This window comes from Corythoichthys intestinalis, chromosome 21, assembly GCF_030265065.1.
Source record: "Corythoichthys intestinalis isolate RoL2023-P3 chromosome 21, ASM3026506v1, whole genome shotgun sequence".
NCBI classification, from domain to species: Eukaryota; Metazoa; Chordata; class Actinopteri; order Syngnathiformes; family Syngnathidae; genus Corythoichthys; species Corythoichthys intestinalis.
The window spans coordinates 32,609,269-32,621,778 of record NC_080415.1 but is presented as its reverse complement, the minus strand read 5'-3'; the positions used below and the strand labels follow the sequence as shown (position 1 = coordinate 32,621,778).

At 36.0% G+C, this 12,510-nt stretch overlaps 2 protein-coding genes across 3 annotated transcripts in view; one reads left to right on the top strand and one right to left on the bottom strand.

The window, feature by feature from the left end:
* LOC130909735 (glycylpeptide N-tetradecanoyltransferase 1-like) overlaps positions 1-12,510 on the top strand; it is a 305,690-nt gene that overhangs the window by 5,015 nt on the left and 288,165 nt on the right. The gene's annotated exons all lie outside the window — the stretch shown is intronic.
* The window catches only part of pcdh15b (protocadherin-related 15b), a 268,709-nt gene that overhangs the window by 125,555 nt on the left and 130,644 nt on the right, over positions 1-12,510 (bottom strand). For both annotated transcript variants that reach the window (XM_057826514.1, XM_057826513.1), the window contains 4 exons: positions 9,536-9,670; positions 6,815-6,964; positions 6,653-6,744; positions 4,861-4,962 (listed from right to left, as the gene is read on the bottom strand). In XM_057826514.1, coding sequence (XP_057682497.1) covers positions 4,861-4,962; positions 6,653-6,744; positions 6,815-6,964; positions 9,536-9,670 — 479 coding nt within the window. The remainder of the gene's footprint in view (positions 1-4,860; positions 4,963-6,652; positions 6,745-6,814; positions 6,965-9,535; positions 9,671-12,510) is intronic.

Sequence of the window (12,510 nt, the reverse complement as noted above, 5' to 3'; positions counted from 1 at the left end):
CCCCGTGTTCAATACAAAACCCTCCTGCCACAACAAAACAAGTACGAACTAATATTCACATAGGAACTAAAGTTATACAACATAAAATATACAATATAAATGAATACTACATCACATTTGTAAAATATAAACACATAATAAAATAAATAATAGCCCATTTAAATCAAATAATTTGAAATGAGCTAAAACACCTGTAATTAGATAAAAAGAATAATACAAAGATCCTGCTAACACAATTAAATTTATTAATTTCTGTGTGGCGCTTTGAGAAAATCCACCAATAAAGCTTTTGAAAACCGTTTATAAGAAAACAAAATGATTCATTGAGGCATTTCATTTGTAAAATACATGTTAAAATTAGAGCTGTCCCGATCAATCGGCATCCCGATCACGTCATTTTCAAAGTATCGGAATCGGCAAAAAAATATCGGACATGCCTTTTTTAATATATATATATATATATATATATATATATTTTTTTTTTATTAAATCGTTTTCTGATTGTATTTAAAGTTACAGACATGTTGTGTTACACTCTTCCAGAGTCTTTAGTTTAGGTTTAAGGTAGGGTTATCAAATTTATCGTGTTAACGGCGAGAATTAATATTTTTTACATTTATCACATTACAATATTTAACGCAATTAACGCATGCGCTGCACGACCCACTCACGCATTGTCGCGTTCAATCTATAATGGCACCGTTTTACCCATACAGTATATAGAGCTAAAAGGCAGCGTAAAATGAGTAGAGTGAATTTTGGCAGCCTTTGGAGCCTTTTTTTAAATGGCTAAAGCCTTACAATCCCTCTCCCAACGATTAGAATAATCATGGGAAGCAATGTGGGGAAGAAAGGTAGTAGATGATCTTTTTCTTAACACCCTATGTTAATTCCCAACGCAGGGAATATATATCAATTGGTACCATGACGCACAGTCATGGTTGCACTTCCCATCATGCATTTGGGCAGAAGTTAAATGGCTGGAAGTATCATTTACTGAAAACTCACCAAATACACTAGATGGCAATATTTAGTCACAATATACAAAGTCACATTTATCCTTTAAGAATTACAAGTCTTTCTATCCGTGGATCCCTCTCACAGAAAGAATGTTAAAAATGTAAATGCCATCTTGAGGATTTATTGTCATAATAAACAAATACAGTACTTATGTACTGTATGTTGAATGTATATATTCGTCCGAGTTTTATTAATTTTTTTCTTAATGCATTGCCAAAATGTATATGATCGGGAAAAGTTATCGGGAATGATTGGAATTGAATCGGGAGCAAAAAAAAAAAAAACAATATCGGGATCAGCAGATACTCAAAGTAAAACGATCGGGATCGGATCGGGAGCAAAAAAACATGATCGGAACAACCCTAGTTAAAATCTTTGTCATTGGGATTGCTTTTCTCTTTAGCACAGGACTTTTGTCCTTCATGCTTTCAGAAAGAAAGCTGACCAATATGCGGGGTCCGAAAGGCAAACTGTTGTTGGAATATCTTTAAATACCTACTATGCTACAATGCTACTTTTTGAGCAGAATTCTAGCTTTGTATAGGCTAATGTTCCTATTGTTGAAAGCACAAAGGTGTGTAATAAACAACTAGCACATTTATATTTAGCGTTTTGTTTTCTTACTGTACCGAAAATGAACCGAACCGTGACCTCAAAACCGAGGTACGTACCGAACCGAGATTTTTGTGTACCGTTACACCGCTAGTTAATATAAACAACTTTGATCTGAAAAATGTTATAGAATGTATAATGCAATAACATGTGGAACAACATCAGTTACGTACTCTTACAATGAGGTAACAGAGTTACGAACTCAATTACTTTTTGGGAGAAGTAATTTGTAACCGTAATTAGTTTTTTAAAAGTAAGATTAAGAGCACTGTTAGCAATACATATTCACGTTAAAAAAAAAAGTGAAGTCACATAAAAAGTCACGTCTTGTTAGTGTCCCACAGGAAAAGGACCCATAACTCATTTTTGGTTTTGACCCGTAACAAATCAGCAAGCAGAGATGGATATTGATCTGCCGCGTGGGTTATGTTTCCAGAGATAAACAGGGACAGGGTCTGGGGAAATGTGGTGGCACCACCTCAATCTACACTCTTATTGATCGGGGGCCCCTACCGCTGATAACTGGCAAAAATCCTCGGCGTCAAAATACATTCTGACAAAAAAAATGACTCGCCTTCTGTTAACCCTTTATAGGGCCCATTTTTGTTTTGGCTGTTTCATGCGTTCTAGGCTAATTAAACAATCCCTATGATATTTGATGTTAATGAAACAAAAAAACTCCATAGTATTTCCCCCTCTGTAAGAAACTTTTTTCCATAGCAACTAGAGATGTCCTGATCCGATCACGTCATTTTCAAAGTATCGGAATCGGCAAAAAAATATCGGCCATGCCTTTTTTTAATATATATATATATATTTTTTAATTAAATCGTTTTCTAATTGTATTCAACGTTATAGACATGTTACACTCATCCAGAGTCTTTAGTTTAGGCTTAAGGTAGGATTATCAAATTTATCCCGTTAACGGCGGTAATAATTAAAAAAATTTTTTTATCACGTTAAAATATTTAACGCAATTACAGTCACGCATTGTCGCGCTCAATCTGTAATGGTGCCGTTTTACCTATATATAGAGCTATAAGGCAGCGTAAATTAGAGTGAATTTTGGCAGCCTTTGGAGCATTTTTTTAATTGGCTAAAGCCTTATAATCCCTCTCCCTACAATTAGAAATATCGTGGGAAGCAATGTGGGGAAGTAAGGTAGTAATCGATCTTTTTCTTGACACCCAATGTTATTTCCCAACGCAGAGAAAATATATCAATTGTTACCACTACGCACAGTCATGGATGCACTTCCCATCATGCATTTGGGCACAACAGTTAAATGGCTACAGTATCATTTACTGAAAGCTCAACAAATACACTAGATGGCAATATTTAGTCACAATATACAAAGTCACATTTATCCTTTAAGAATTACAAGTCTTTCTATCCGTGGATCCCTCTCACAGAAAGAATGTTAATAATGTAAATGCCATCTTGAGGAGTTATTGTCATAATAAACAAATACAGTACTTATGTGCTGTATGTTCAATGTATATATTTGGCGTTGGTAAATGGCGTTACACTTATATAGCGCTTTTCCACCTTTCAAGGCGCTCAAGGCGCTTTACACTATCTCACCATCCACCTACTGGTGACGCAGCACCAGGAGCAATGTGGGGTTCAGTGTCTTGCTCAAGGACACTTAGACGTGTTCATCAGGGCGGAGAATCGAACCCACAACCTCTGGGTTGGGGGACAATTACCCTACCACTGAGCCACGCCACCCCACATTTGTCCGGGTTTTATTCATTTCTTTCTTAATGCATTGCCAAAATGTATATGATCGGGAAAAATTATCGGGATTGATTGGAATTGAATCGGGAGCCAAAAAAAAAAAAAAAAGCAATCGCATCGGGAAATATCGGGATCGGCAGATACAACCCTAATAGCAACCATAGTCTGAGTTTCACTTTTTGGGCAGGGTGGGCACAACATCTTGATGACCCTGAAACGTAGTGTCAGCAATAAAATTAACTTTTAATAATAATAATAATAATATTATTTATAGTGATAATATTTTCAACAAAAAAAATGCCGCCTCAATAAAAAAAAGTGTTTTAATTCAAAAACATTTGAAATTTAAAAAACTCAAATGCATGTGAAAGCCATTTTTGTTTTGTTTTGTTTTATTGATTGAAGTCAAGTTCTTTTTTCAACTTTTTTGATTGAAGTAATGATGATTTGTAATTCTGAAGTATGTGGGATTAACTCCAGAAATGATTTATATGACAAACATGATGTGCTTTTATTTTGAAATGTTCACCGGAGGTACGTTCGCTAAACTGCTAACCGAAAGCTTTACAAAACTTTAGCTTTAAAAAAACATTCTTCGTCATTGCTTGCGGTTTTGCTCATAGATTTAATTTTTTTTCGTTAGCAAATGCTGTTAACCAGCTGTTGATTGTTATTGCATGACTGATTGGAACTGTACTGCATTGTTTCGCCACAGGGTGTGCTGTCTTGTATTTTATGTTAGGTGTGAAGAAGAAGAAAGTTAAAAGAGGCATTAGCGGCCTGTTGTCAACATCTCCCTCACTGCATTTTGGCTCTCAAGGAGAGCACGTTCGCTCATGTGTTTCGAAATAAACGATAGCCGACGTGCAAAGTAGCAAGTGAGCTGTAAAAATAGCGAGCTTAGTGGCATGAAAAACGCGGGAGAGCTAAGCTAATGAACAGCTAAGTGATGCTAAACGGCGCTAAATGAAGTTAAGCGACTGATACCCAGTCCGTCGTCGTGGAACAGTCCATTGTAGTGCGTGTTTGTGGGGGAGAGAAAATATAAATGCAGCTTTCAAATGGCTTTAGTTTTTGTTTTGTTATTTGTTTGTTTGGTATGCTGACATAATTATACATGACGAATACTTGGGGGTGCTGCTGGCTCCGGTGGCCCAAGCCCTTGCTCGTTGGGGCAAGGGCAGTTGGTTGGGGGCCTGAGGCGATCGCCTACTTCGCCTGAATATTAGATCCGCCTATGCATATCTCGCTCTTATTACTGTTGCTTCCACTTTGGCTTTACTTGTCTTTCTTCCTTTACCCATTTTCCTCTCGAAGCCAAACTTTTTTTTTTTTTTTTTTTTTTTCCCGCCGTTTTCCAATAAACATCTATAATTCCTGACATCTTGGCTAAGGTGAAAATAGATGAAGTGTGGCACGACGGAAACAAAGAATAGTGGAGTTGATGGAGTGTTTGATTGAAGAGCAGGTGGACAAAAGACATTTTACCTCCTGTGAGGTTCCGCTCCGTTGTCCACGGCTTCCACTGTCAAGGCGTAGTTCCGACCCATGGAGAGCCCAACGCCCGGGGCCACGCTAATGATGCCGGTGCTGGGGAAACATAGCGTGAAAAGGCATTTCAATGTTCAGGAAAGGCAGTGTTCCTGACCATTGGTCCAGTGTCTCAGTGCCCAACTCGGGAAATGTTTGCCAAATGAGCTTGGATTGGTCATTTTTTATTTTTGGCTTCATGTTGCTAGCCAGAATTTTAAAATTCACTCTTGGCTAGCATGACCTATAATCACAACTCCTAAAATCACACACTGGTCCTCGATAATTTGGTGCAAATGTGAGTTTCAGGTGTACAAAATGAATTTTGTAAAAGCTGTAATTCTACCTATGATAAACCTGTAGCAAAAATAATTTGTACTTACTATTTTTTTCCCTACAAATGTATGCACAATAGATCACTTGTAGCAAAATATGGATTTGTAACTGTCCCGGAATTTTTTATGCCCAACTTGTGTGATTTGGTGAAAAATTGAAGGACTAGACACATTTTGAAACTTTTCTTTGTTTCCTAATAAAAATGAATGGGCAAGTTTTTCTCAAACTTCTGGGAAACCGTACAATTTTTCCCAAAAATTCTCTCCGTGACTTTTATGCCCCTCGCCGTCCTGGAATTTTTGATGCCCAAATTGTGTGTTTTGGTCAAAAACTGAAGGACTAGATACATTTTGAAACTTTTCTTTTTTTCCTTTTAAAAATGAATGGGCAAGTTTTTGGCAAATTTCCGCGGAACCTTATATTTTTTCCAAATTGTGTATACAATTTTTATGCCCCTCACTTAAATATACCGTATTGGCTCGAATATAAGACAGTGTTTTTTGCATTGAAATAAGACTGAAAAAGTGAGAGTCGTCTTGTATTCGGGGTCTAGACATTATACCCATTCACGACGCTAGATGGCGCCAGATATCATTGAAGCGAATGCTGAACTTGAGGAGTAATGTTCTGTCATTACAGATCTCAGCTCTTGTAGTTTACCCAGTTTGCATTATTTTATTGCAATGTTTTTCCTTATTCAGATTTGTTTCAAGACTACAGTTAGTTAGACCTTACTTTGATGGTTAATGCAGTTATTGCAATTTTGTTGTTTTATCACAATAGATTGGTTTATTTACATTTTAAAAACCAGAAGCCATTCATATACGAATGTGATTGCACTTTAGTTTACATATTTAAATGTTCAGGTATTAAGATTTGAATGAGGCAAAATAACATGCTTTTTCTATCAAATATATTATAATCATTTGTTTCAGATGTACTGTAATTATTTTCTGTATAAAAATTAATTTGGTGTTCAAAGTCTTTTTTCAAACTTGAGTCTTGAAAAAGAGGGGGACGTCTTATAAGCAGGGCTGTCTTATATTCGGGCCAATACGGTATATATGTTTCTTTTTAATTATACTTTGATAAAAAAAAAAAAAAAGTCAAAAACATGTCTTATATGTATCTTTCCAATGATAAATCTGAATAAATACATTGAAACCAAAAAAAAAAAAAAAAAAAAAAATTTGGGGTGTTGCTACTGCGGTTTTTCACTTATCGCAGTGGGTTCTGGTCCCCATTAATCGAGAAAAACGAGGGCTCACTGTATAATTTGTTTAATTTGTTACAACTAAAAATTACTTGAACAACTAATATACAACTAGAACGGTTGGCAGTGAATGATCGCTGCCAACCTCTCCAGGTCAAAATGAATTGGACATCTACCGACGTCAATGGTTCTCAATCCTACCTATTTCCAATCTGAAAGTGTCCTTGATCCCCCGCCAAGATCCGATAGGCGACCTGGCCATTCAGCCCCTCGTCTTCATCCACTGCTGACAACTGCAAAAACACATTACCACACTCTACATCATGAAAAAATGAACACAATTATGAATTATGATGAACGTACCTGCAACACACTTTCTCCAGGCGTCATATCAGTATACAATTGGACGTTATAGGACACGTTGGCAAATGTCGGAGTGTTGTCGTTGGCGTCCAACACTGTAATCGTCACGTCCACTGGGGCGCTTTGCTGGACACCGTCAGACGCTTGTAGCTACAATCCATAATCATTTCAAAAATTATGATAATAATATTTTTTATTTTTATTATTTTTTTAAATTTAATTTCCCTGCATACTGTATATGCTAATAGTGATTTTTTAATTCACGAACTTGGGGCCCGTGGGTGAGATCTGGTTTGTCACATGATTTTGTGTGGCCCATGTGCATTGATGTTTTTTTTTTTTTTTTTTTGCTAAAATGAAAATGATTTAGAATTCATGTAGTTAAGAAATCAGAATATTTACTGTTAATTAATAATAATATTAATGAAAAAAAGAAAACATTAAATGTTTTATACTTTTGATAAATAACAAAATTTAAAAAAGAGAATATTTACCATTATATTTTTGTATTAAATGGCATAAATAACTCAGTAGTAAAAAGTAAATGATAAAGATGGAAAATAAAAACATAAATGAATAAATAAAGGAGAACACTTTTTCCTCTTTTAATTAAAATATTAAAAATGGGTAACACTTTATAATAATACTGTTTTACTAGTTAATAGATCATTAGTAAACTGTTGATAAATGATTTATTGTTGATTTGTGAAGTATTTGTTAACAGTTTGTTAAGCATTTACAGGGCTTTCTTAACCTGAAACAGTTTCTGTAGAAAAGTTTCAAGTTTTTGTGTGTAACGTTTGGCATTTCTATCTTTTCAGGTTAAGAAATGCCGTTCACTTCAAAAGAAAAGGCATTTTGATAAGGCATTTTGCAGGTGGCGCTCATGTTGCACATTTATGAAAATCTGCCATAGAACCAACAAATATTTGTACTTTTCTTTGTATATTTAACCAATAAAACTTATGACCTTCAACATAAAGTGTATATAGTTTTATTAAGATCCATCAACTAGCATGGGCATCTAGAATGGGGTCAACCATATTGGAACACCCTGTAAATGCTTAACAAACTGTTAACAAATACTTCACAAATCAACAATAAATCATTTATCAACAGTTTACTAATGATCTATTAACTAGTAAAACGGATAGTTATTGTGTTTCCAATTATTTAAAAACTATTTCATTTTGGAGAAAAAAAAGCTTTTAAGAGGTTCAAAAAATAAGATTTTGACAGTTTTGAGGTAGAAAAATTATTAAACTAATAAAAGAATATTTGCCAATCCACTGGTTTGCCTGCCATTGACAGCGCTAGACGTCCAATCCATGTTTCCTGGGAGGGTCGAATGAATCAGTGTTAATTCTACCCTCCCTGTCAACATGAATTGGACGCAGTCATCGACAGCAAAATGAGTCAAATATTTATACGGAAAGGAAACCATAACTACAATATTGAGTTTGGCGCTCCTGCTTTTACAGTACTCCTAGCCAATCAATACCTTTTCCTTCTATTTTTAGACTTCAAATATCTTCATGGGCGCTCAAGGACACGCCGCTCAATTCCGATCACGCGCACGAAGAGTCGCTCGACATGTAGCGAGCGCGCTGGCGGCCAGGCTCTATATTATGAGGCGACGGGGCAGCCTCGGCGTGCCCCCATCAGTAAAGACACGGTGAAATGAGATTGCAGCGAGCGCTAGCAAGATGACAGTTACAACAAAAGAAGCCGGTGTGTTTTGAAAGCAGAGTTTTAAAGGCTGAAAGTGAGCCGATTCAACTGATACGGGGAGAAAAGTCATAGCGGAGATGTGCAACCCAAAATTGACCAAAATTGCATTGCATTACTTTTTTGTCCTAAGGAAACGAATCTAGACTTTTTTTTTCGACTCCCGAAAAATATATTTCTTCCCCAAAAAATGCAACGTGACCGTCCCAATTTTTGTTAGAAATGTAAGTTTTCAGTTTGTGTTGCTGCCTCTCGTGCTCTAAAGCGTACTGTACGAATGCTATTGTTAGACCGTGACGTTGCCATCGTAACGCCAAAGTGGGACATTATTGACACGCCCTCGTATACAATCCATGTTATTTCTTTTTTTTTTTTTCTTGTAATCTTTCAAAAAGAACATGCCGATCAAACACTGCTGCTATGGAACTTGTAGTAACGACTCTAGACATTACGACATATGAAGAATGTTTTTCGTCATATGTTTCCCCAAACCAAAAACTCAGAGGAGGGGGGGGTGTGAAGAATAGATCAACTTGCGCGGACGTCCAAAAGACCAGTTTAACACCAGCAAGGTGAAGCCATTCACATTTCCGTCTGGCTAACGGAAGAGGACCGCTGAGCTCGTAGCCATTTTACGGCCGTATCGTCCAGCCAGTTTGCGGACGCGGACATATTTCCCTATCATTTCAAACTTCATTTCAATGGTAAGCCTCACCTTTTTCCTTTTTTTTCACCACCTGTACTAACATTGTTGGAACCCATGTTGATTTCTCTCACAAGAAAATCCACCGTGCGTCCGTCTTGTGGGAAAACAAAGACACTGCCGGGGTGTCATAAAACATATTTCGAGCATGTCGTCGGATGTAGAAACAAATTTTACGTCGGGCGTCGAAAAGATCGTGTGTGTGTGATCGTATGTCGCGGTACCACTGTATTTTTACTTCGTTGCATTCCACCACTGGTATTTTTTGACATCAGAATCACCAGGCTTACCGTGAAGGTATACATATCCTGTTCCTCTCGATCCAGCGGCTGCACCAAAGTCAGATATCTTGTGATTCCGCCGGTTGTCACAGCAAACACGTTGGAGTAGCTGTCCAATGACAGTTCCAGCTGAGGATCTCGGCTCTAGTAAGACAGAAATTAGCTGTCAGGAGAGGATCGCCAGTCACTCTTCGTCTCGTAATGCCTGAATTACATTTAATTCTGTCGGTTTTAATGCTAGACGTCCAACCCTGTGGCGTCCAGTCAACCTTCTGCCGACAATTGAAATGAGTTTGTCGCTAGTAAAACGACCAATCTATTTGAAGTGGGAGGGTGGCAGTGAATTAATGTTCATTCATCAATCAATGGGATTTGAATGGCAGCCAAAGAGTTAACAAATATGGATAAAACGTGTACATGTGTAAAAAGTGCAGAAATATTTTTGTCATGGACTTCATAATATAGTTTTGAAGTCTATGATTTTTGTATTGATAGGAAAAATACAAAATATTGGACGTTAAAGTGAAAAATACAGCTATAAATTTGAATATCATAAAATAAAAAAGACGGTAGGAAAAAAAAGTATAAAAGGATTACTAAAAACTACTTTAAATAATCAAATTATTTATTATTTGATTATTGAATTCTTTTTAAATTATTTAATTTGTTATAAACTCATTTTTATCATTTTTTTTTTTATTTTCCTCAAAAGTATTTCTTAAAATCATTATTATTATTTTTTTAATTCATTTACAAAAAATCCTAAATGTATTTTTGTTTTAATTTACTAAAAATCTTATATATATTAGAGATGTCCCGATCGATCGGGTCCGATCACGTCATTTTCAAAGGATTGGGTCCGATCACGTCATTTTCAAAGTATCGGAATCGGCAAAAAAATATCGGACATGCCTTTTTTAAAATATATATATATATATATAAAATCATTTTCTAATTGTATTTAACGTTACAGACATAATATGTTACACTCATCCAGAGTCTTTAGGCTTAAGGTAGGGTTATCAAATTTATCCCGTAACGGCGGTAATTAAATTTTATTAAAAATTTATCACCTTAAAATATTTAAAGCAATTAACGCATGCACTGCACAACCTACTCACGCATTGTCGCATTCAATCTGTAATGGCGCCGTTTTATCTATATATATTAGAGCTGAAACGAGTACTCGAGCAACTCGAGTAACTCGAGTTTAAAAACTGATCCGAGTAATTTTATTCACCTCGAGTAATCGTTTATTTTGACAGCTCTAAGCATCACGTTTTGCTCGGACTACTTTTAATGCGGGACAACGCGCTGTCACGTGCGGAGAGGAAGAAGGGGGGAAAAAAAAAAAACTTACTGCAGCCGACAGCAGCCACAAACGACGCCGACGTTGCTAAATACTAGCCCGCACGATGCTACGTTGGCACAGGTAGTGTCTCATGCGTCTCATAGAGATCACATGTATGTTGAACTAGATGGTAAATGACAGACTTGGCCGCGTCTGGGCAGCTTTAGTAAACAGCCGCCATCTTAAAGCAGTACAGCGCTAAGCGCTAATAAAGAGCGCTAAGCGCTAATAAATAAGATTAACGTTACTGTTCTGAAGTAACGTTAGCCCTGCGGAGGGCTAGGTTTCTATTAATTATGACCACTGTCGATGCTTGGCTAACGTGTCTTACATACAGGCTTTAACATAACATAGCATTGTGGAGTGATGAGGGTGTAAAATAAAAACTTAATCATGCTAACTATCAATTTTAGCTCAGTAGTCATTGCTGGATAAAACACCAAGTAGCACTGGTGCTAATGTGCTCCAATACAGCCTGTATCATACATTTATTTTGAACACTGCAAAAACTCAAAATCCTATCAGGACTTGCAGTTTAGACTAACTTAAAACTTAACTAGAACTTAAAAATGGCTTGACACAAAGAGAAATTCAATTGAAAGACGTGGGAAAAAATCCAAACTTTTAAGTGATGTGTGTTATCAAGCGTAACGGCATTTTTAGGTAAGATATATATATATATATATATATATATTTTTTTTTTTGTAATAAGATCTAAAGTTTTTTGAGTGAAAGCAGTGAATTAGTCTTTTTTTTTTTTTTTAATTCTAGTTACATCTGAGATGCAATTGTTGGCTGTTTTCAACAATATAAATCAAAAATAAAGACATTGATTGACTGAAAATGGTTCAAAATTAGATGAAATGTCTTGTTTTCTCATGTATATTTATAATTGCTCTTCACCTAAAAATATATTTGTTTTATCCGATTACTCGATTAATCGATAGAATTTTCAGTCGATTACTCGATTACTAAAATATTCGATAGCTGCAGCCCTAATATATATAGAGCTAAAAGGCAGCGTAAAATGAGTAGAGTGAATTTTGGCAACCTTTAGAGTATTTTGTTGATTGGCTAAAGCCTTACAATCCCTCTCCCTACGATTAGAAATATCGTGGGAAGCAATGTGGGGAAGTAAGGTAGTAATTGATCTTTTTCTTAGCACCCTATGTTATTTCCCAACGCAGAGAAGATATATCAATTGGTACCACTATGCACAGTCATGGGTGCACTTCCCATCATGCATTTGGGCAGAACAGTTAAATGGCTACAGTATCATTTACTGAAAGCTCAACAAATACACTAGATGGCAATATTTAATCACAATATACAAAGTCACATTTATCCTTTAAGAATTACAAGTCTTTCTATCCGTGGATCCCTCTCACAGAAAGAATGTTAATAATGTAAATGCCATCTTGAGGATTAATTGTCATAATAAACAAATACAGTACTTATGTACTGTATGTTGAATGTATATATTCGTCGGAGTTTTATTCATTTTTTTCCTAATGCATTGCCAAAATGTATATGATCGGGAAAAATTATTGGGAATGATTGGAATTGAATCGGGAGCAAAAAAAAAAAAAGCAATCGGATTGGGAAATATCGGGATCGGCAGATACTCAAACTG